A 21018-nucleotide genomic window follows, 5' to 3' on the forward strand; every position below is an offset into this window, starting at 1 on the left:
CACAGCTTTAATAGCAGGAATCATTTATATACTATCCTAATTGTTTACACAATTGTCAATTTTGAGACAAACATAACCTTCGTATAGGGTAAATCTCATGGAGAGTACATGGTTTGGTATTTGACTAAAGCGTACAATGTACGTATCAGTCAAAGGCGCCAAGACAAAGATAGCAAGAACCCATGATAAATCTTACAATTAATGATGAATATTTTTCTACACTTAAGGCAAAGTTTCCGAGGTAAATACATAGAGAAATGAGAAATGTGTATCCATCCTATAAGAGGAAATCTTGCCTTAACGGCTAGTCCCCAGCTCGGAAGGATCCAGATCCTTTATTGCCGAGTTGCCGCATTTTGTTGTGTTGCGCAGACACAACAAGGGGGGAAATGACTGCCTTACCCCCTCGGCAAGGTCTTTTGTGATAAGGCCGAACTTGAACAGATCAACAAGAGGACTTGTGATAATGCCCGCTCGTAATAAGAGGATCTCTGAGAGGATAAATGATAAAGACTCCAGCCATAATAGGATTATTGATAAGGATTCCAGTGATGATAAGGCGTCGGTTTCCAACACATGCTTACATGTCCAAAAACCTCTTCTCTTAGATGCTTAAATACCCACCCACAACTCCTTGTAAGTTCCATCAACAATTCCTTTGTCATCCTCATCTTTTCTCTCCTCCCCTCAAACTATTAGTCTTCTCGATCCCTGCGAATCTTTTCATCGCCTTGGGTTGGGTCCATCATAGCCATGCTTGGGAATGTGGATCTGTTTGATTTTTCTTTCAGACTCCCTTCTAATCCTGATCATATCATTTCTGCCTTCAAAGATGCAGCCAGGACATGCATACTCTCCACTCTCCAAGAGGGAGATTTATATAGCATTCCACCGCAAGCATAGAATTCCATGAGAGATCTTTGAGATTGCAAGTGGCTAAAATCAATGAAAGGAGTGATCTATGTTCATACAAACATGAGGGTATATCAAACGAAGCTTCAAGATCCGGTGGAGGCCTTTCGTCGCATCCCAACCAATACGAGGAGATTGGTTTGGATGGGAAGAAAGGCTTCCACCAGATCATGAAGCTTTGTTTGATAAACCCTCTTGTTTGTATGAACATGGAGCACTCCAGTCATTAATTGATCTTAGCCGCTTGCAACCTCAAGGATCTCTCATTGAATTCTATGTTTGTGGTGGAATGTCATAATAAGGATTGTTTGTTTGATATTATGTAGGGAAATAGTTTTCTGTACGGGAGTGTGGGCTACACCAGCACTCCCTTGTGTCTATCTCTCTCCTCCTCAAAACAAGGAGCAAAGGTGTCTTTTCAAATGGAGAGGAGAGAGATAGACTCATGGAAGTGCTGGCGTAGGCCACACTCCCATACAGAGAACATTCTCCCTATTATGTATATTGTGGATTTATTTGATTTGGTTGTATTGTGTTTAATTGTGCAGTGAATTGATTTGGTTGGATGCAATGGTTTGTTTAGTTTATGGGTTAAGCTTGGTTAAAGAGTTGGTTTAGTTTTAGGGAAAAAGAACGATGCCTAATCACGTGGCCCTACGCCCAGACACAACCCTCTGAAATGACCATCTGGCCGTACAAAATGAAAAATCTCCCCATGGTTGAGCTGATGTGTGTCCTCTCATCGGTCCCCGCGCTAGTGTAGGGGCCACATGACCGAGCAACGTTCTTCTTCTCTGAAAAATAACACCCTCAAATCTTCGACATCTCATGACCTTATTATCCCCACATTGATGAAATTATTTATGTATTTGTTTCAAAAGTAATCATTTAAAATTCAAAAATATGAATTGAGTTTATATTAAATAATTACTTATGTCTTTTGTATGAGAGTCGATTTATTTTAAATAATTATTTAAATTTTTTTTATGAAACGATTTTTTTTCTGCGTCATTTTCCTTGAAACCATTTAATAAACGATTTGATTTTAGTTTCATTATATAGAACCATTTAATAAATAGGTCAATTTTGGTTTCTACCTTTGACACTATGAACAGAACCATACTATTTAACCGATAGTGCACCATTTAACACCCAAGGGAGGTTTATGATTCGTGATTATGTAGGCCTAACCTCCATTTCTACAACAATAGCAGAAGATGCAAGTAGGAGTGAAATGGAACAATGTAATTTGGATCACTTGTTGCTGATGGACTGATCCCAATTCCCAATATGTTAAATTATGGGTGTAAGTTTGGCCCTATGAACCCAAGCTCGTCAAAGCCCATCCTGAGTTCGGACATTGCCTAGGTTGGGAGTTTGAGGTCAGGCCTGGCCAGTCCTGGGCTGAAGCCTCAGGCTGAGCCCAGGATGGGCCAGGCTTATTTTGAAGCCTCATGCTGAGCCCAGCCTAGCCCAAACCAATACACCTCTCCTCTTGAGTCTTGACTCCTTGTTCCTTATTTCCAGAATCAGTTGCCTTGGAGATTGGCTCTTGACTGGAAAATTTAAAACCGTCTTTTGTGTTGGATGGTTTGGTGTTTTGATAATCCCTGATTTAAGTCAAGTCTTTAGGATTATTTTTAATAATGGTTGTTGTTGATGATGTTTCATTCGAATCAGGATCATGTTCACTTACGTAACATACGAGAACAGCTCACAGCCGTTCAGATGGAATTCACTTTGTGGGACCCACATTGAGTGATTCCATCTGAACGATTGTGAGCCATTCTTGTATAATAACGTGAGCCCAACTCAACTCATTAACTGATTAAACCCCCCCCCCCCCCACTTCCCCCTTCAGTGCATTTAAGGACACAAATGATAAAAAAAAAAAATATTAAGACCAACTAGGGTCAATCAGGGCCAGTCCCACGTAGCAAAATTTGGTCAATTTGGCCCAGCCCAGCCTGATCAGGGTCACTTAGAGCTGGGCTGGACTAAGTGCAACATGTTTTAGCCTGGGCTGAGATCTCTCAACCTGACCTCATGGTTAGGTTGGGCTTGGGCTGAACTAAGAGAACTCAGGGTTGGACTGGAGTGTTAAAAAACTGGGCCCAACCCAGCCCCGTTTCACCCCTATGTTAAATAATGCCTTGGATGAATATGGATGTTTTACATTAAAAGCGGCTATTTGGTATTTATGATTAGGATCCAAGCTGGCCTTGGTCGATTCCAATCCAAGTTGGATTGTAAGGGGAACTAAGATCTGTATCGGTTGATCCCGATCCCATTCCAATCCAATTTTTTATTCCTTGACCATAGGATAAAAATCAATGTATTGAGACTTAAAAATACATGTAAGTTAACTTTTCATTTCTATGAAAAAAAAAGGTTTAACTTTTCATTAAATGGTTAGATTTGTCTAATTGGCATGCCACATAGCATAAACCAAATGCCTTAATTTGTCATTTTAATACATATATACCGGATCAACATTCTTTTTGCCTGAATAATTTGATAAAATCATAATTTTAATTAGGGGAAAAGAATGCTACCTGGTCGCGTGGCTCTTGCACATAAATACAAAAGTGTGCAATAATACCACGTTCCCACTATGGAAAGGTGGAAATCCTGACCAAAGCAATGCTTACGCATGCACTTCCATTGGCCAGCGTGCACGTGTAGACTAGAGGTGAAACTAGGCCGGCTTGGGCTGGGTTTTTTAAAACCCTAGCCCAACCTTGAGTCCTCTTAGCTCAACCTAGGTCGAGCTGATATATCGTAGCCAAGGCCCAATCCTGTCGGGCTCAGCCCAGCCCAGCCTAGCCCGCCCCTGATTGACCCTGATTTTTGCCAAGGGCTGGGTTGGCCCTGATTGACCCTAATTTTTGCTAGGGCCTGGTTTTGATTTGTTTCATACTCAATTGACTATTAGACTTTTTTTTTGGTTAAAAAACTTAACCCAATCTTAAAATTCTAAATATTTTTGTTTAATAGGTAACTAGTGTTTTTTTTTTAAGCAAACCAATAGATAATTAGGTACTAAACAAAAATTAAAAAATATAAACAATAAATTGTAAAACATAACCTAACATCGGGCTGAGCTGGGGCCTCAATCTTGCCACAATCCTAGCCCAAGCCGACCCTGACTTAGGGCCTTAAAATCTCAACCCTAACCCACCCATCAGGTTGAAAAATCCAGCCCAAACATCTTCCATAATGACATAACTGTTAAGGTAATCTTTTACCAAAAAAAAACTGTTAAGGTAATCGATTCCAAAATCAAATGCAAGAATCATCACATTTATTAATAAAACGGTCCAATTCCGTTTTTTAGCGGTTTGCCTCGACACAAAGATGATCAATGAAGGTTTTGTGCATGGTGGCACACCTTTGGATGGGACAAAATCCCCAGCGAGAGGACAAAACCACCAACTCCCATTTCTATTTTACAAATCGTGAATGGGAGAGATAAGAGATTAGAGAATTCACAGTGGCCAAACTCTACGACACTCACTGTGCCCTAATGGCGATCTGTAACCAATCTCATTTCCGTTCCATCTCCCTCTCTCCTCCGTCGACTTCGAGTCTCTTCCTTTCCAAACCCACTTCCTCAACCTTCACTTTTCGATTCCACAGCTTCAGATGCAACAGCACTCTTCTCTCCAAAACCCTAGAGGCCGAACCAGAACCAGTCCTCACAGCCGTCAAAACCTTCGCACCTGCAACGATCGCTAATCTCGGTCCGGGTTTCGACTTCCTCGGATGCGCCGTCGATGGTGTAGGCGATTTCGTCTCTTTACGAGTCGATCCAGATGTTTGTCCAGGTGAGCTCTCAATCTCCTCTATTAATGGCGTAGGAGATAGTTCCTCAAGGCTCAGCAAAGATCCTCTTTTGAATTGCGCCGGAATCGGAGCGATGTCCGCCATGAAAATGCTCGGGATAAGATCGGTTGGTCTCTCGCTCTCTCTAGAGAAAGGATTACCACTAGGGAGCGGTCTCGGATCTAGCGCTGCAAGTGCCGCCGCTGCCGTTGTAGCTGTGAATGAGATTTTTGGTCGGAAACTGTCCAGCTCAGATCTTGTCGTCGCAGGGCTGGAATCGGAGGCTAAGGTCTCAGGTTACCATGCTGATAACATAGCACCGGCGGTTATGGGTGGGTTTGTGCTTATCCGCTGCTACGAGCCTCTTGATTTGATCCGATTGAGTTTTCCCATCGATAAGGAGCTATTTTTCGTTCTCGTCACTCCTGAATTTGAAGCTCCGACGAAGAAAATGAGGGCTGTGTTGCCGTTAGAAATCGAAATGTCACATCATATATGGAATTGTAGCCAAGCAGGGGCGTTGGTGGCGTCTGTGTTGCAGGGGGATTTGAGATTATTGGGGTCGGCATTGTCGTCGGATACGATTGTGGAGCCGAAACGAGCGCCACTGATTCCTGGGATGGAAGCTGTGAAGAAAGCCGCAATCGATGCGGGAGCGTTCGGGTGTACAATTAGTGGCGCAGGGCCTACGGCAGTTGCAGTGACGGATGATGAGGAGACGGGGAAAAAGATTGGGTATCGAATGGTGGAAGGTTTCATCAATGATGGAGGTTTGAAGGCGTCTGCTATAGTTCGGAGACTTGATCGGGTAGGTGCGAGGATTGTTAGTAACTGTCCCAGATGAAGAGCTATATGTATCTGGTTTCTGGAGTTCATTCTTACTCTTCATTATCCAAGGAGAAAGAGAGCTTCTGAAACCTCTAGGGTTTTAAATAATTGAGATAAGATGAGAATTTGAAGAGGTGATTGGTTCTCTGTTCTACGCCCAAAATTTTCCAAATACAGAGCACTGATAAGCTTATTCTTAGTAGTCTCCTAAAGAGGGCAAGAGATGGGAAATCATTTCTTACCTATTTATAATGTCTTTTCATGTTTGTGGAGCTTTATACTACTCTGATTATAAGGGCATGTGATTTGTAGTTGGCTGGATATGTAGAGCTCAGATTGAGAGGGATTTTTTTTTTTTGGGAATTGGAGCAGATACCTGATCTACTACGTCTGTAAAACTTCATGGATCCGTTAAGACATCTAGGTGATGTACTTAGTGTCTCCATGTTTCAATAGAGGAATCTCCATTTATAAATGTTGACCATTCTAATCTTCGTGGTGTGAGCACCAGGTATTAAGAGTTCTTCGAATCAAAAGTAATCAAACTCATATTTTTCCAACTATGTGATGATCAGATAAGTTATAAGTAGTACACTTGGTAAAGGATGTAATACATAGAAGTCTAGTGAGAAACAGAAATACCGAAGGGGGAAGCTCTTTATATGTTGTGTGCTCTATTTTCTTTTGAACTGAAGTAAAGCATGTTTATGTAGTTATTATTTGTATATAAGTAATAACAGTCTTGGTGCAATGGTAAGGTTGCTCCATTGTGACCAATTGGTCAAGGGTTCTAGAAACAGCCTCTCCACAAAAGTGGGGGTGAGGCTGCGTATATTATGACCCTCTCTAGATCCCGCAATGGTGGGAGCCTTGTGCACTGGGTATGCCCTTTAATAACAGTGACAGAGCTGGTCTATTTTCTAGCAAGGGTCAATTATGACTCTGTTGATGCTGGCAGTGTATTGATTAAGTTGTTGTGAATAATAGTCCTCTTTTCTCAAATATTCTTTGTTCTTTGAATCAATCTATCTTTTGGGTGATGATAAGTGTTTCCCTTCGAGTTCCTTTTTCAGTCCTCCTCATCAGCATACAGTCATGATTCCAAAGTTGTAAGTTCCAGTAATCCATCCGATTTTCATTTTCTCCCAATTCCATGATACCCAAATCACTAATGCTTGATAAAACAGAGCTTTCTCAATTTCTTCTTAATTTTGTGAGGGATTTGGTATAATTTTGCGACATCTATGATGGTTTTGTTCCGGAGGTGATGCAGCAACAGGGAAGAGGAGAGGAAGGGAAATTCCCTGTTTTCCTAGTTCTATTAGGAGTTTAGATAAGATGGGTCGTGGGGTTTCGTCCCAGCTAGAATCAAGCTCCAGAAGAAGGTGATTTACTTGGTATACTGATTTTACTTTCCTATTCATTTGAGCAGCTGATAATTGAGGCCACTGTAGATTGTGTCCTATATTTTGAAAGTCTATTTGTACCGGTAAACTTTTCTACACCTTGAATTTTCCTAATATAGAAGTTATCAGAAAATCTGATGGAGCTTGGAACTTTCATTTAAAACTAGAATGTGTTCTTTAATGCAGTTTGATGTTAGATTGAATTTCGTATGTTCTCTAAGTCTAGGACTCTGCATTGTGACATGATTGAGACAGAAATAGAGCAACTTATGGAATGTAGGGGGATCAAAATTGGACAGGGATCTCAATGTTAGGAGCACGAAACTAACATCGATGCTTTCGTGGAGTGTTTAACTAATGCAGCATTAGTATGCATTATCTCCTTGCATCCCTAACAGAGATTTTGAGACTATACCCTGCCATACCCACGGTGACTTGCTTGCTAAACTCTTAGAATTCTTCATAGTCATTATCCTTTATAGTTTCTATATTCACATTGTTAATGAATTTAAATTGACTTCATGGTCTACTAATTGGGTAAAAATGACAGGATGGGAGGTGTGCAGAAACAGATGATATTCTCCCTGATGGTTTCGGAGTGAAGAGAGGAGATGATGTGTATTACATGGCTTATGCCATGGGCAGGATGGCTTACATATGGGGAGAGGATGCCGAGGATTTTCGACCAGGGATATGCCTTGACAATGGAGTATTACGATTCGATTCACCATGAAAATTCGTGTCATTTCATGTTAGTAACATATGCTCAAACAATCAGTCCATCATGATACCTGAATTCAATTCCCCTCCCAAATTCTACTAGGCTTGATCACATTGCACAAAGCCAGTAATTATTGTCCTACATTTTTCCAACCATCGCCAAATTCCTTCTTTTGAGACATTGTTGCTTCATTCCAATTTTGTAATTGGAATGATTGCAAACCTGGATTATCCATTATTATACTCTGTTCCTCCGAACTCTGAACCAAAATAAGCCATGGCGGGCAAGGTTTGGGCTTAGTTTGTTTCAAAATTTATCAATGTCTACCCGAATCTTGATTTTCAAGCAGATCTCATCACCCCTATCCTAACATAGTGTTACAGCATCCTTCCCCCAACCCCACCAGGCACCAGCACAAACATAAAGAGAGGTTTTTGACTCCCATCCCATAACCAGGATAGGTTTAAGCAGCCAATTAGGCATTGAAAATGGCTTCTTTTGTTCCCACAATCCCTCGCAGCACATGCACCTTGCCCAACATTGTAACATCAATGATAAGTACCAAGCAAGAATTTAACATATTCATTTGTTTCATTGATTGACAGGCCGGCCCTCGAATCTGTTCGGGGAAAGGATTTACTTTTCGGTAGATGAAGATATTTGCCATGATCCTTTTCTTTTTTCGGTTCAGATTAGCAGTTGAAAAGAAACAAGTAACATACAAAACCGTGCTCACACTCCACCTCGATGGTAGCCTCCATCTTATTCCTAGAGTGACAAATTCTGATCAATGAAGAACTATTGTGCATAAGGAATAAATTGTACAAATAAGCCTGCCTAGCTATGTCACTTGTAAATAGGCAAGGCTAAAACCCAAGGTAAATTTCACTTGAAGGTGCTGTAGATATACATAACCTCCTACTTGGTTTCAAAGTAGGCCTTTAACATTGCAGGCTTATACTAGTAAGAAGGTTGCAATCATAGTTTACCCAAGTCTATTGTGGAGGATAGTTGGTATATTGTGTCTAATCTTGATGTATGCCAGTTTTGTTTTATTCTAAGGGCCACTAATGTTGTAGCGGATTCCCTGGCCAGGAGAGCTTAGTCTGTCACGGGTAGGACTGTTTGGCCCAATTCCGACCCTTGCCTATCTGTAGACCTTCTTACAGAAGGCTTGAATGTTAACTGTGATCATCAATAGATGTTTCTCTTACCCAAAAAAAAAAAAAAAAAAGGAGAAGCTTGCAATCTTAGTTTACCCAAGCCCAATGCTAGTTATGTCTATCACTAATTCACTTTTAGATATTAATTTAAAAAACTTCTATCATAGTTTTGATTAATTTCACTTCCCTTTCCTTTGCAACTAGGAGCCTTGCCTGAGAATACCAATCAATCACGAACTTGGTGGTTGTAAGAATGCCAATCGGGATGATTCCTAATCAGTTATGATCCCAACGGGTCTATACTATGCCTTCTTGTTTATAAATGCTCCCAAAAGTGGGATTCGGATCCTCTACTTTCGTCGGTTGTATTCCCATCTTACTTCCATGTCTTTTGAGAGAGCTACATGGCCCGACTCATTTCCAATGATTGAGATTAGTAAAACTAAATTTTTTTTGAAAATCACCCATGGTAAGTTTGAATCACCTTAAATCCCAACACTCACTCAAATCGGCTCAAGTTCACTCAAACCAAACCCATCAACCCTTAAACCAAACTAAAGTTCAAAACGTTTCAAAGAAAAATCTCCTAAAAGTTCTATCGTTCTTCTCTGCTTCTTTCCCAAAACTCAGAGCAACACCATAGTTGAACCTTTCCATCACGTTTTTTTAACTGGTTTTACTGCAAACTATACACATTGGGAATTTAGGCTATTGACTTCTTGGAATTTTTGGAGTTCCTTGTTCTGTTCTTCGTCTGACCTTAGCTTCTTCTTCAACATTTTTATCTTTGTTCTTGCAGTTTCAAGGTCTGCCACCCAAGGTTCAAAATTCAGGTATCGGACTCAAGATCGGTCATGGTCGAAACCTTTTCGGATCGGGATCAGATTGGTAAGAATCGGTCAAGATTGGTCAAAAAACCCTCCAAAATCGTTTTTTTATGGATCGAGTCATGTATCGTAGTATCGGTTAGAGTTGGTGGGTGTTGTGATCTCGGGATCGGATCGGTCGGTACCGATCAGTATCGATCGGTATTGATCAAGATAATATAAAAAAACTTAAAAAACTTCGCAAAAAAAAATAAAATTCAGTTGGATCGGCCAAGGATCGGATCGGCCGATCCAATCAAACCTTGTTGTATTGGTCCAATCTCTGGATCGGCCTTGACCGATACCGATCCGATACGAGATTACGAACCATGCTGCCACCACTTTCACATAATTTGTCGCTTGTGCTTCCAGTTTCTGTTTTTTTTTTTTTTTTTTTAAAAGGATCAGGAATAAATTTGTCCGATACAACTGATCCATGCCGATACCAATATAGTATCATATCGGTTTTGTAGGTGATCGATACCCGATCCTATGTGCACTAAAATCACGGATGAAAGGCAGAGGGTGATAGTGTATTCTGGCCTTCCTTTGTCGTCCTTTCAGAAACCTTTTCCCTTATTAAATGCCTTGCAAAAATATGGTAAAGATTTCATCCAAAAAAAAAAAAATTATATGGTAAAGATCCTCTCCAATGACATTTAGCCACCAGAGTCGTACGCTGAAGGAAAACTTCAAAGTCTTTATTTCGTTTTCAAAATTCAATGGTGGAAGTTATTTCTTCACCTACTGCTATTGGATAGAAGTTGGCAGTTGGGACTCAAAAGGGTGATGAAATCGATTAACTTTTCCCTCACTACTAATTTGTAGCTCAGAAGTAAGAAGCAATTTAAAACTCTCTTGTCTTTCCCTTGCTCACAAGCCTTCCGATGATTTTCCTCCATCAGTTACTTGCAGAGATGGATTTATTATCTGCCACAGTGGGTGCTTTAATGGCTTCATTCTGCTTTGTTCTCATATGCTTCTGTGTTCTGTTACTAAGAATCTTCATGGGTAAGTCACTGAATCACCCTCAGTACCCTCCTGTAATGGGCACCGTCTTCCACCAACTACTCTATTTCAACCGTCTCTACGATTTTCACACCGATGCCGCTCGCAAGCATCGAACCTTCCGTCTCCTCGCTCCCTCACAGAGCGAGATCTACACTGTAGACCCTCGAAACGTCGAACACATACTCAAAACCAACTTTGAGAAATACAGCAAGGGGCACTACACCCATGAAAATCTTGGAGACCTCTTTGGTAATGGTATCTTTAATGCTGATGGCGACAATTGGCGTCAACAGAGGAAGATTGCAAGCTTCGAGTTCTCTACTAGGGTTCTCAGGGATTTCAGCTGTGCTGTGTTCAGAAAAAGAGCTGCCAAATTGGGTCAGGCTATTTCGGGGTTTGCAGCCATGAATAAGATCTTTGACATCCAAGTAAGTATCCCAATACACCATTGATGCTAATTGATTAAATCGAAATTGTTAGAACAAACACCAAGCAAAATATGAACAGAAACACAAATAGATCAAGATGACACAGAGATTTATCGTGGTTCACACACCAATACGATGTGCTACATCCACGGGTGAAGCTGAAGATGTTTCACCATGTAATAGAAGAAAATTACAATGTGGAGATCCCTCAAACATCCAAAACTCCAATTTCAACTCTCCTCACAACAAGAGGGCTAAAGAATATAAATACTCATCCATCAAACCAGAAAATAGAGGGGGGGGGGGGTCAATCTTCAAAACGGGTACAAGAATTCGAGGCACACATAAGAGAAATGTTGTTGAAAGTATATGTTTATTTTTTTGCAGGACTTGTTAATGAGATGCTCTCTGGACTCCATATTCAAAGTTGGGTTTGGGGTGGATTTGAATTGCTTGGAGGGTTCAAGCAAAGAGGGGAGAACATTCATCAAGGCTTTCAATGATTCAAATCGATTTATAATGTGCCGCTATGCCGATCCCTTTTGGAAGCTGAAGAGGATTCTTAATTTGGGATCCGAAGGTGCTCTTAAGAAGAATGTAAAGATCATGGATAATTTTGTGTTTGGGGTAATAAGTAACAAGAGGAAACAGATGTTCGAACAACAAAACGAGGTGAGTAGATATCAATTACAGTAGATTCTTCTTCTTCTTCTTACTATTGAATGGTTGAATGTTGTTTGTTGAATTCAAGAACGACAAGGAGGACATACTTTCAAGGTTTCTGGTGGAGAGCAAGAAAGATCCACAGAGAATGACCGATCGGTATCTCAGGGACATAATTCTAAATTTCATGATCGCTGGCAAAGATACTACTGCAGGCACACTCTCCTGGTTCTTGTACCTCCTCTGCAAGAACCCTCTGATACAAGAAAAAGTTGCAGACGAAGTAAGAGAAGTCATCAATTGTAAGGAGAACGAAACTGACATCGATGCTTTCGTGGAGTGTTTAACTGATTCAGCATTAGATAAGATGCATTATCTCCATGCGACCCTAACAGAGACTTTGAGACTATACCCTGCTGTCCCCACGGTGACTTGCTAACCTCTGAGAGTTAATGAATTGAAAATTGATTTAATGGTCTACTAATTGGGCAAAAATGACAGGATGGGAGGTGTGCAGAAACAGATGATGTTCTCCCTGATGGTTTCAAAGTGAAGAAAGGAGATGATGTGTATTACATGGCTTATGCCATGGGCAGGATGACTTACATATGGGGAGAGGATGCCGAGGATTTTCGACCGGAGAGATGGCTCGACAATGGAGTATTCCAATTCGATTCACCATTCAAATTCGTGTCATTTCATGTTAGTAACCTATGCTCAAACAATCAGTCCATCATGATACATGTATTCAATTCCCCTCCCAAATTCTACTAGGCATGATCACATTGCACAAAGCCAGAGAACAATCAGTTCCTTCTTTGGAGACTTTGTTGCTTCATTCCAATTTTGTAATTGGAATGGCTGCAAACCTGGATTGACCATTATTATACTCTGTTCCTCCCAACTCTGAACCAAGATAAGCCATGCGGCGCCAGGCAAGGTTCAAGCTTAGTTTGTTTCAAAATTTATCAATGTCTGCCCTAATGATCATTTTCAAGTAGATCCCATCACCCCTATCCTCACATAGTGTTACAGCATCCTCCCCCCTACCCCACCAGCGCAAACATACAGAGAGGTTTTGTTTCCCATAACCTGGATAGGTCTAAGCAGCCAATTAGGCATTGAAGATGGCTTCTTTTGTTCCCACAATCCCTCATATTTGATGCACCTTGCCCAACATTGCAACATGTTCGATGATAAGTACTAAGCAAGAATTTAACATATTCATTTGTTTCATTGATTTACAGGCTGGCCCTCGAATCTGTTTGGGGAAGGAATTCGCTTATCGGCAGATGAAGATATTTGCCATGGTCCTTCTTCGTTTCTTTCGGTTCAGACTAGCAGATGAAAAGAAACAAGTAACATACAAAACCATGCTCACACTCCACATCGATGGTGGCCTCCATCTTAATGCAATTCCTAGAGTTTTCTTTGACAAATTCTGATCAATGAAGAACTATTGTGCATAAGAATAATTTGTACAATTAAGCCTACCTAGCTATGTCATATGTAAATAGGCAAGGCTAAAACCCAAGGTAAATTTCTCTTGAAGGAGCTGTGGATATGTATAACCTCCTACTTGGTTTCAAAGATAGGCCTTTAACTTGGTTTCAAATCCCGGAACAAATGGAACCAGAAGCCGCTGTTCCTGGGAAAGCACCATCCAGGTCCACATCTCCACCCGAATCGTCCTCAGCTGCCCCTGCCCCCAGACATTGTGGCGTGCAAAATAGCCGCCGCACCATCGGAGTTTTCCCCCTTTCCATGTCGGTCCAGCGGTCATTTCACATAATTGTGTCTGGGTGTAGCGGTAGTGCACCGCACCATCAAAGTTTTCCCCCTTTTTAGTTCAGATATGTGAAAACAGGGAAAAGGCTAGCTATGCTAGTAGTAGACTGTATGCTAGCACCCTCTGAGTCTATCTCTCTCTTCCTCCCTTTGAGGGGTAAGGGAGTCATTTCAAAGGGTGGAAGAGAGAGATAGACACCAAGGTTGCTAGCATACGGTTTACCACTAGCATACCTATCTCTCTCCCGTGAAAATATGTCTTTTATACTGTTGTCCAAAGATGACTTTAGTAGAAAGGAATGGGAAAATCGATAACAAATCGTTTGTATCCTACATCGGTTACATCTAGGAAAACGTGTATATTTTAAGTAATGGAAGGATTGGGTGTGCTACAAGCTTTCGGTGAGCTAGCGTTATACACCAATCACAGGAGGGTAAGGAGTTCTTTTCCAAATTGAAGAATATATTCATTATAAAAAAATATGATTAGCATTCTATGGTACCAAGAATGGTGACACCGATAATAATCTTTTTAAAAAAAGAAAAATTACTATCACTCCCCCAAACTTAGTCTATATTTACTAAAATTCGCGTACTTAAACTTTTTTTTTAATTACCCAGATTGCCTTTCCTTTTTATCCGGTAACCTACTAATCCATTCAAACAGTGACTGATTCAAAAGTCTTTTTTACCAAACCAAGAAAATGCAAAGGACCACTCCATTTTTAACGTTACTAGAGAATTCAACAAATCATATCCTAACTTTTTAGACTCTTGTTTATTCCCACTAACACTTGTCTCCTTGTAGACAACTGGACTCTTGTAAAAGGTGTTCTCTCTCTCTTTTGAAAGGTAATAACTCTCTTACTCTTCTTGATTGTTAATGGTTTCTCTGTTTTCTACCACCACAAGATTCTATTTTCTGAGACTCTTCCCCTATTTTTCTATTCAGATTGATCATTATGAGTTGCTTCAATCAATTGCACTATTATCGAACAATGGGGTATCATAAGAAAATTGCAGAAGTAAACATAGATGAATACTTGGAGACTAGGTTAGATCAGAAGCATGAGAAGGAATTTGAAGCAGAGGTTCAGATATTGGGAATAATTACTTCTTTTTTATGAATACTTGGAGAATAGGAGCCTGGACTGATGGCTCCACAGGAAGAATGGAGGATTAACAATGTCTGGTTCAGTCCATCACGTTGTGTTGGATTGACATACAAGGTTGCAAATAGCCGGGTGGAGGCAAGGGTGGTGGCGGGTCAGGATACGCTGCAAAGAGGGCTACTAGAGGAGAGGGGAGGGGTGGGGTGGGGAAGTGGAGTGATGTGGATGGCAAGTTAGGGGTGATGGGTTTACCTAGAGGGGAGTAACTAGGCATTTGAAAATATGAAGGGAAAAAGAGATGGAAAAAGAAAAGAAGTTTAGGTACGAAAATTTTAGTAAATGTAGGCTAAAAATGTAGGGGAGTGATAGTAATTGCCTGTGGAGAGGAGTTTTTTTTTTTTTCGTACAAATAAGTGAAAGAGCAGTAGTTTGGGATCTGTTTGTTAGACGAAGAAAAATAGAAAAGATAAAAAGGGTGAGAAACTTGTACTTATTTACTACAAACTGTCACAATTGGGACTGTTTGGTTAGATGGGTGGGAAACTTCCAGACAAACGCATTTAATGTATTTATTCTTGTCTAGTAAAGTAGCACCCATGGTTTGAGGTATTGGATCAGATCGGCCGATTTTGGTCGGATCGGATCGGTATCGATATCGGTCGAGACCGATCCAATCCAGTTATACGGAAAGGGGTAAAAAATGTAAAAATTAAAATTTTTTTATATAAAAAAACAGGGACTAAAGTGTCTATATTTCTGAGTTTGGGCGATCCCGATTCGTATCTGTCGATCCGATCTAGCTATACGGAAAGGTGTAAAAATGTAAAAAAATAGTTTTTTTTTAATAAAAAAACAAGGACAAAAGTGTCATATATTCTCGAGTTTGGGCGATCCCAATCCGTATCGATCGATCCAATCTGATCCAGTCGATACCGAGATTACGAACCATGGTAGCACCCCTTGTTTTCCCACCCCATGTACTTTCAAAATCCTACCAAGCATATTCATGAAAAATTTAGTTTTGAGTTTGTCTTTTCTTATTCTATTTCATTTCTTTCTCATGATATTTCACCCCATGTTTATGTACTCTTTTCTATTAAATCCCACTCTGGTATAAAATACATATTTTATTATTTCATTTTTTTGTCAATTTAATTCACATGTGAGATCCACCCTCACTCATTTTTATCCGTCAAACAAAAGAGATTTTAAGAATCTTCATTTAAGTTTTAAAGACATTTTTTACATGAAATGGTAGTGTTAAGAGATAAGAATTCTTATATAAAAAAAAAAATCCTTATAATTGAGAAATGACGCATGTCATGTCAAAAACGTACTGTGACGTCATTTAGCTTACGCAAAGATTCTTCTCCCTCGTGACAAACGCGTCACTTGCACATAATTATTGTCCCGTAATTATTATAGGATCCTTTATCAGATACACAATAAATTATTATAGGATAATGATCATCTAGGCCTCTACGGCCTACAGCCCATAGCAGTCATAGCAGTGTGTGAGTGCACCGCACGATACAATGATCACCTTACCTTTATTTAGACAAAGTATTCAAATAGAAGTAAAACGATCATTGCACCACATCTCATTAATGCACTATTATAACTACTTCGGGTAGATAGGCCGTAGACGATCTGGATTAATTATTATAACCGGTAAATGATCTAGAGTCACTGGCCATAAGTATGCTTTCGTGTTTTTAATCGTTGCTAAGCCACACAGGGAGGAGAGAGGCGATCCATTGGACTGGAAAAACGATGGAAGCCGTGGAGATTGGCCTCGCAAACGCCAAGTCCAACCCATCAAGCTGCCACGATTTGCCATTCAAACCAGCACTGCAACCGCAACAGCAACAGCCAGAGCAGAAGAACCCGCAAAGGCCCTCATCCTGTCCCCAGTCAATACAAGGCAACGCAACAGAGGGCTCGGAGGAGTGGGATAGGCTTGAACAAGCCCGTCACGACGAAAGCGTTTGTTTTCCCCAGTCAATACCAGTCAACGCTGTCATCACAACGGAGGGCTCGGAGTGGGAGAGGCTTGAACAAGGAGCCCGTCACGACGAACGCGCTTCTTCATCGTCGAGGGTCTGCATCTACAGAGTCCCCAAATCCCTTGGAGAGGAGGACGCCTTCGTCCCCCAAGTCGTCTCCCTTGGTCCTTACCATCACCATGACGATCGCCTCCGTGACATGGACGTGTACAAACAACTGTTCCTCCGGCAGATTCTCAAACGGACCGCTAAAGACGACAACTTCTACCACAATTCGATCAGAGATGTAGAAACCGAAGCCCGCAGCTGCTACGAAGGCCAAATCGATTACAGCAGCCATGATTTCATACAGATGATGGTGCTAGACGGTTGCTTCATGCTCGAGCTCTTCCGAGGCGATGTCTATGGCTTCGAGAAACTGGGATACTCTTGTAACGACCCAAACAACCCAATCTTAAAATTGATGACATCACCCAACATTATGCGCTCCATCCGTAAGGACATGCTCATGCTCGAGAACCAAATCCCACTCTTCATCCTCAATCGCCTTCTTGAACTCCAAGAACCGCACGAGAAATCCCAAGCAGCAGCCAAGCTAACACTTCGGTTCCTCAACCCTCTCGTGGGGAACGATGACGAGCCATTGTGGAATAGGAATTGGAAGTGGCATGCAAACTCATCCACAGACCTCCGTGGCTTACATTGCCTCGACATATTCCGACGAAACCATATACGCAGAAAGCCCTTGAGATGGAAGCTGCCGCAGAAGCAGCAACAGGTCCGGTGCGCAACAGAGTTGAGAGCGGCCGGGGTGAAGTTCAAGAAGAGGAAGACAGATCGATTGTGGGACGTGAAGTTCGAAAAAGGAACCCTTTGGATCCCAAGGCTGGTTGTCAATGAGGAAACCAAATCGCTCTTACTGAACATGAAAGCTTACGAGCACTGCCACCGGGACTGTGGCAACGAGGTCACCTCTTACTTGATATTGATGGACAATCTGATAAACTCGGCTGAGGACGTGAGTTACCTGAATAGACGCAAGATATTGGCGCACTGGTTGGGTAGTAATGAGCAAGTGGCAGAGTTCTTCAACAGTTTGTGTACACAGGTAGTGTTTGATTTCCAGGACACTTATATCTCTGAATTGTCGGTGGACTTGAACAATTACTGCAACAAAAGGCGGAACGAATGGCTAGCCATCTTTAGGCAAAACCACTGCAGGAACCCATGGACTATCATCTCCCTTTTTGCTGGGTTCATCTTGTTGTTGCTCACTTCGGTTCAGACATTTTACAGTGTCTATGGGTATTATCGACCCCCCAATTAGTTAGTTCAAACTTGAAAGTAAGTAAAACCCTAACCCTGTGTGAGTATGGTGTGTGTTGTGTATATCTGTCAATCCGTGGCCTTAAAATCGGTTAACCTTTTGGGTGCTGGACTTTGGTTTATGTATTTACCTTCATAAAAACAAGTTGCGCTTAGTGCGCTTGTGTGGGTTTAGTCCCACATTGGGTTTGTGAGTATGGTGTTTGTTGTGTATATCTGTCATTGCACGGCCTTAGATGTCGGTTAAGTTTTTGTACTGGTGTGTGGTTTGTGTGTTTCATAAAAGAAAAAAATAAATAATAAAATCTAATATTATTATTATTATTAGAGCAAATTACATACACCCCTGATGTTTGAAACAATAACAAAGCTGATCCAGACTCTTATGTGCATCCCATTGGATTGGGAGGCGTACAAATAAATCCCTAATGTTAAGTTTAAACCGTTAGGTGTAGTTAAACTTTTGAAAATAGCTATATTACCCTTCAATTTTTTCCATAGACAATTTTACCCTTATAGAACATAACCATAGCCCAAACTCATCTCCCCCAAAACCAACGTTCCAAATCCATCTCCCCCTATCCCTTTCTTCTCTGGTTAATTGCAAAGTATCTTTATCATCGCCAATGCTATTGCTGCTATAATTCATCGTCGTTGCTGCTGCTGCTGCTATTGAAGAGAGGAAATTGAAATTGCTGTTATAAATCTCCAAACCAAACATTGCTCCAAATTCAGTTTGCAGATTAGGATTAGGACTTTTTCAGTTTAAGTCTATATATGCTTGTATACATCGAATATGGAGATTTGGATTTGAATGGAATGAATATTTATTTAAGTTTAATGATGGTAGTGGTCCTTCCCTGACTGGAATTTCTTCTTTCAATTGTTCTTCCCTCAGGTATTCTCTTCTATAACTCTTTCTTTATTTCTTTGGCTGTTCCTTTGTCCTTTTCTTCCATCTCTTCCTTCCTTCCTATTATCTCCTGTCCATTTGAGACGTTTTCTTTGTTGAGTTCTGTTTCTGGGCTGCACTAGCAGCTCCAAATATAGTGTTTAAACTCTCTAATTACAAATCCAATCAATCTCATAAACTGGTTTACAAGGGGGGAGGGCGGGACCGATGTGGGACTATTGTACATGACAATACCCCACCCTTTAATGGTCGACGTCCTCGTCGGCCCACTCCGGGTCAAATAGCCCTTTCTAGACGGCTCCACCCTGCTCCAGGACCCTTTCTCGGCGGCAGGGAGCTCTTTCCTAGTGGCTCACACTCTGGCACCAGGTCGCCCCTCCCAAGTAGCCAACCGCAAAGGACGGGTCAGTGAAAACACCAATTGATACGATTGGAAGAACTCACCCTCATAAACCGGTCTACAAGGGGAGGGGACCCAATATAATATATGCCCACATCCAAGCCCTTACGGGACTGATGTGGGACTATTGTACATAACACCCTCTGTTGTGAGATTTTAGTTTGAAAACAAATCTGGTTTTATAGTTGGAGCCTCCTCTGATTTCAGCCAAAAAAAATCAAAGGAGGCACCAACTACAAAACAAGATTTGTTTGGAGATTTATAGCAGCAGCTACAAAAAAAATGAGTTCAATCTAGATCTAGTTCCACAATTGAACTTGAATCAACAATAGGAAGAGAGAGAGGGAGAGGGACTGATAAAAGCATGAACAAAAAAGGCAAATAATGAGTTAAACTTACCTTCGCCGGAGGGTGGCTGGGGCAGGGGAACTCTGCCGGATAAGGGCAACAACTTCGCCGGAACTGCTGTGCAACAAATCCCTAACTCGATTTAGGGGTTTTCACATTTGGAAAAGAAGAATGGGAATAAGGGTAAAATGGTACTTAAAATAAGTCATTAAACTAAAAGGGTAAAACAGTCTTTTTACTTTAAAAATTAATAGCTCACTAACACCGTGAGCCATCAAGGGGTTATACGTGAAAAGTAAAACTAGGGGAGTGTTTTGTTATTGTTTCAAACACCAGGGGTGCATGTAATTTGCTCTTATTATTATTAAAAGAAGACTCTCTCTCTCTCTCTCTCTCTCTCCCAATTAACTAGCTAGCTTGTAATCTGAGCAGGGGAAGTTCTAACTTTTTGCTTCTTTTTACAGAAAGAGGAATGACTCCCGAGTCTTGAAACGGGAATTAGCTTAAACAAGGGTTGGTTTCAAGAATCTGCGAATCCCCCCTCCCCTATTCGGATTGAAATATGGGGTCACGGATCCCGATTTTTGATGAGTAGATATGGCGATTAATAGCTACAAGGATTGGGTTGTTAATGCTTTGAGTAAATTACTCCCCCCTCCCCTCGATTATGCCTGAATGACAAACCCCTCCCCTGGGTTTTGAGTAATGACTCTCCCCTCCCTTGCATTCCCAAGATTCTAACAACCGTACCCATTCCGTTAAAAAGGGCTGTTAAGTGATGACATCACCCAAAATATTTTCATTTAAACCCCAAAATGCCCTTATTATTCTGATATACCAATAATACCCCTTAATAAAAATAGACAAAATCTCTTCTTCTTCTCCATTTCGTTCGAACATTCCAGCGAAAGTTTCCCTCTCGTTCGAATACTCCGGCAGAACCAGCGAAGATATTCTTCATTTCGTTCGACCACTCCAGCGATATCAGAGATTACGAATCTTATTTCTTTCGTTCAAACACTCCGGCAGAACCAGAGAACTTCAAGAAGTTCAGTTCTCCTCTTTTTCCTCTCGTTGAACACTCCGGCAGAACCAGAGAGCTTCTTCTTCGTTTCAGTCGAACACTCCGGCGCTATTCTTCTACAACCAAGTTGTTGAAGGTAAGGTGTTTCATCATCATATCCAGTCCATAAGAAGAAGAAGTTCAAACAAAGTTGGCAGCTCTGGTGCAATCACCCACTATAGGTGGGTTAAGTTTGAACCCGATTGGAATTGACCATGTGTAAAAGGATAAAGGTTTGA

General features: G+C 41.1%; 3 protein-coding genes and 1 long non-coding RNA gene across 4 annotated transcripts; all 4 read left to right on the forward strand.

Moving 5' to 3' along the window:
- The first annotated feature begins 1478 nt into the window (after positions 1–1478).
- On the forward strand, positions 1479–18058 carry LOC122644189 (UPF0481 protein At3g47200-like). The gene is made up of 4 exons (XM_043837802.1): positions 1479–1485; positions 8149–8153; positions 10240–10246; positions 17487–18058. The coding sequence occupies exons 1-4, from the start codon at positions 1483–1485 to the stop codon at positions 18054–18056; spliced, it is 585 nt and encodes a 194-aa protein (XP_043693737.1). The 5' UTR covers positions 1479–1482; the 3' UTR covers positions 18057–18058.
- Positions 4427–5792, forward strand: LOC122644188 (homoserine kinase). The gene has a single exon (XM_043837801.1). The coding sequence runs from the start codon at positions 4439–4441 to the stop codon at positions 5579–5581; it is 1143 nt and encodes a 380-aa protein (XP_043693736.1). The 5' UTR covers positions 4427–4438; the 3' UTR covers positions 5582–5792.
- On the forward strand, positions 10553–13409 carry LOC122644185 (cytochrome P450 704C1-like). The gene is made up of 5 exons (XM_043837797.1): positions 10553–11160; positions 11548–11832; positions 11912–12250; positions 12325–12525; positions 13071–13409. The coding sequence occupies exons 1-5, from the start codon at positions 10609–10611 to the stop codon at positions 13266–13268; spliced, it is 1575 nt and encodes a 524-aa protein (XP_043693732.1). The 5' UTR covers positions 10553–10608; the 3' UTR covers positions 13269–13409.
- On the forward strand, positions 13583–17166 carry LOC122644191. Its single transcript, XR_006330247.1, has 3 exons — positions 13583–13593; positions 16504–16505; positions 17066–17166. It is a non-coding gene; the product is annotated as an uncharacterized LOC122644191 (long non-coding RNA).
- Positions 18059–21018: the final 2960 nt, after the last annotated feature.

Source organism: Telopea speciosissima, chromosome 10 (genome assembly GCF_018873765.1).
Source record: "Telopea speciosissima isolate NSW1024214 ecotype Mountain lineage chromosome 10, Tspe_v1, whole genome shotgun sequence".
NCBI lineage: Eukaryota > Viridiplantae > Streptophyta > Magnoliopsida > Proteales > Proteaceae > Telopea > Telopea speciosissima.

Excerpts from the sequence above, each read along its gene's own strand:
- LOC122644188 (XM_043837801.1), top strand. The coding sequence starts at position 4,439 with ATGGCGATCTGTAACCAATCTCATTTCCGTTCCATCTCCCTCTCTCCT.
- LOC122644185 (XM_043837797.1), top strand. The coding sequence starts at position 10,609 with ATGATTTTCCTCCATCAGTTACTTGCAGAGATGGATTTATTATCTGCC. Across the intron at positions 11,833-11,911 it reads TGTTCGAACAACAAAACGAG|AACGACAAGGAGGACATACT; the intron begins GTGAGTAGATAT and ends GTTGAATTCAAG. Across the intron at positions 12,526-13,070 it reads TCAAATTCGTGTCATTTCAT|GCTGGCCCTCGAATCTGTTT; the intron begins GTTAGTAACCTA and ends ATTGATTTACAG.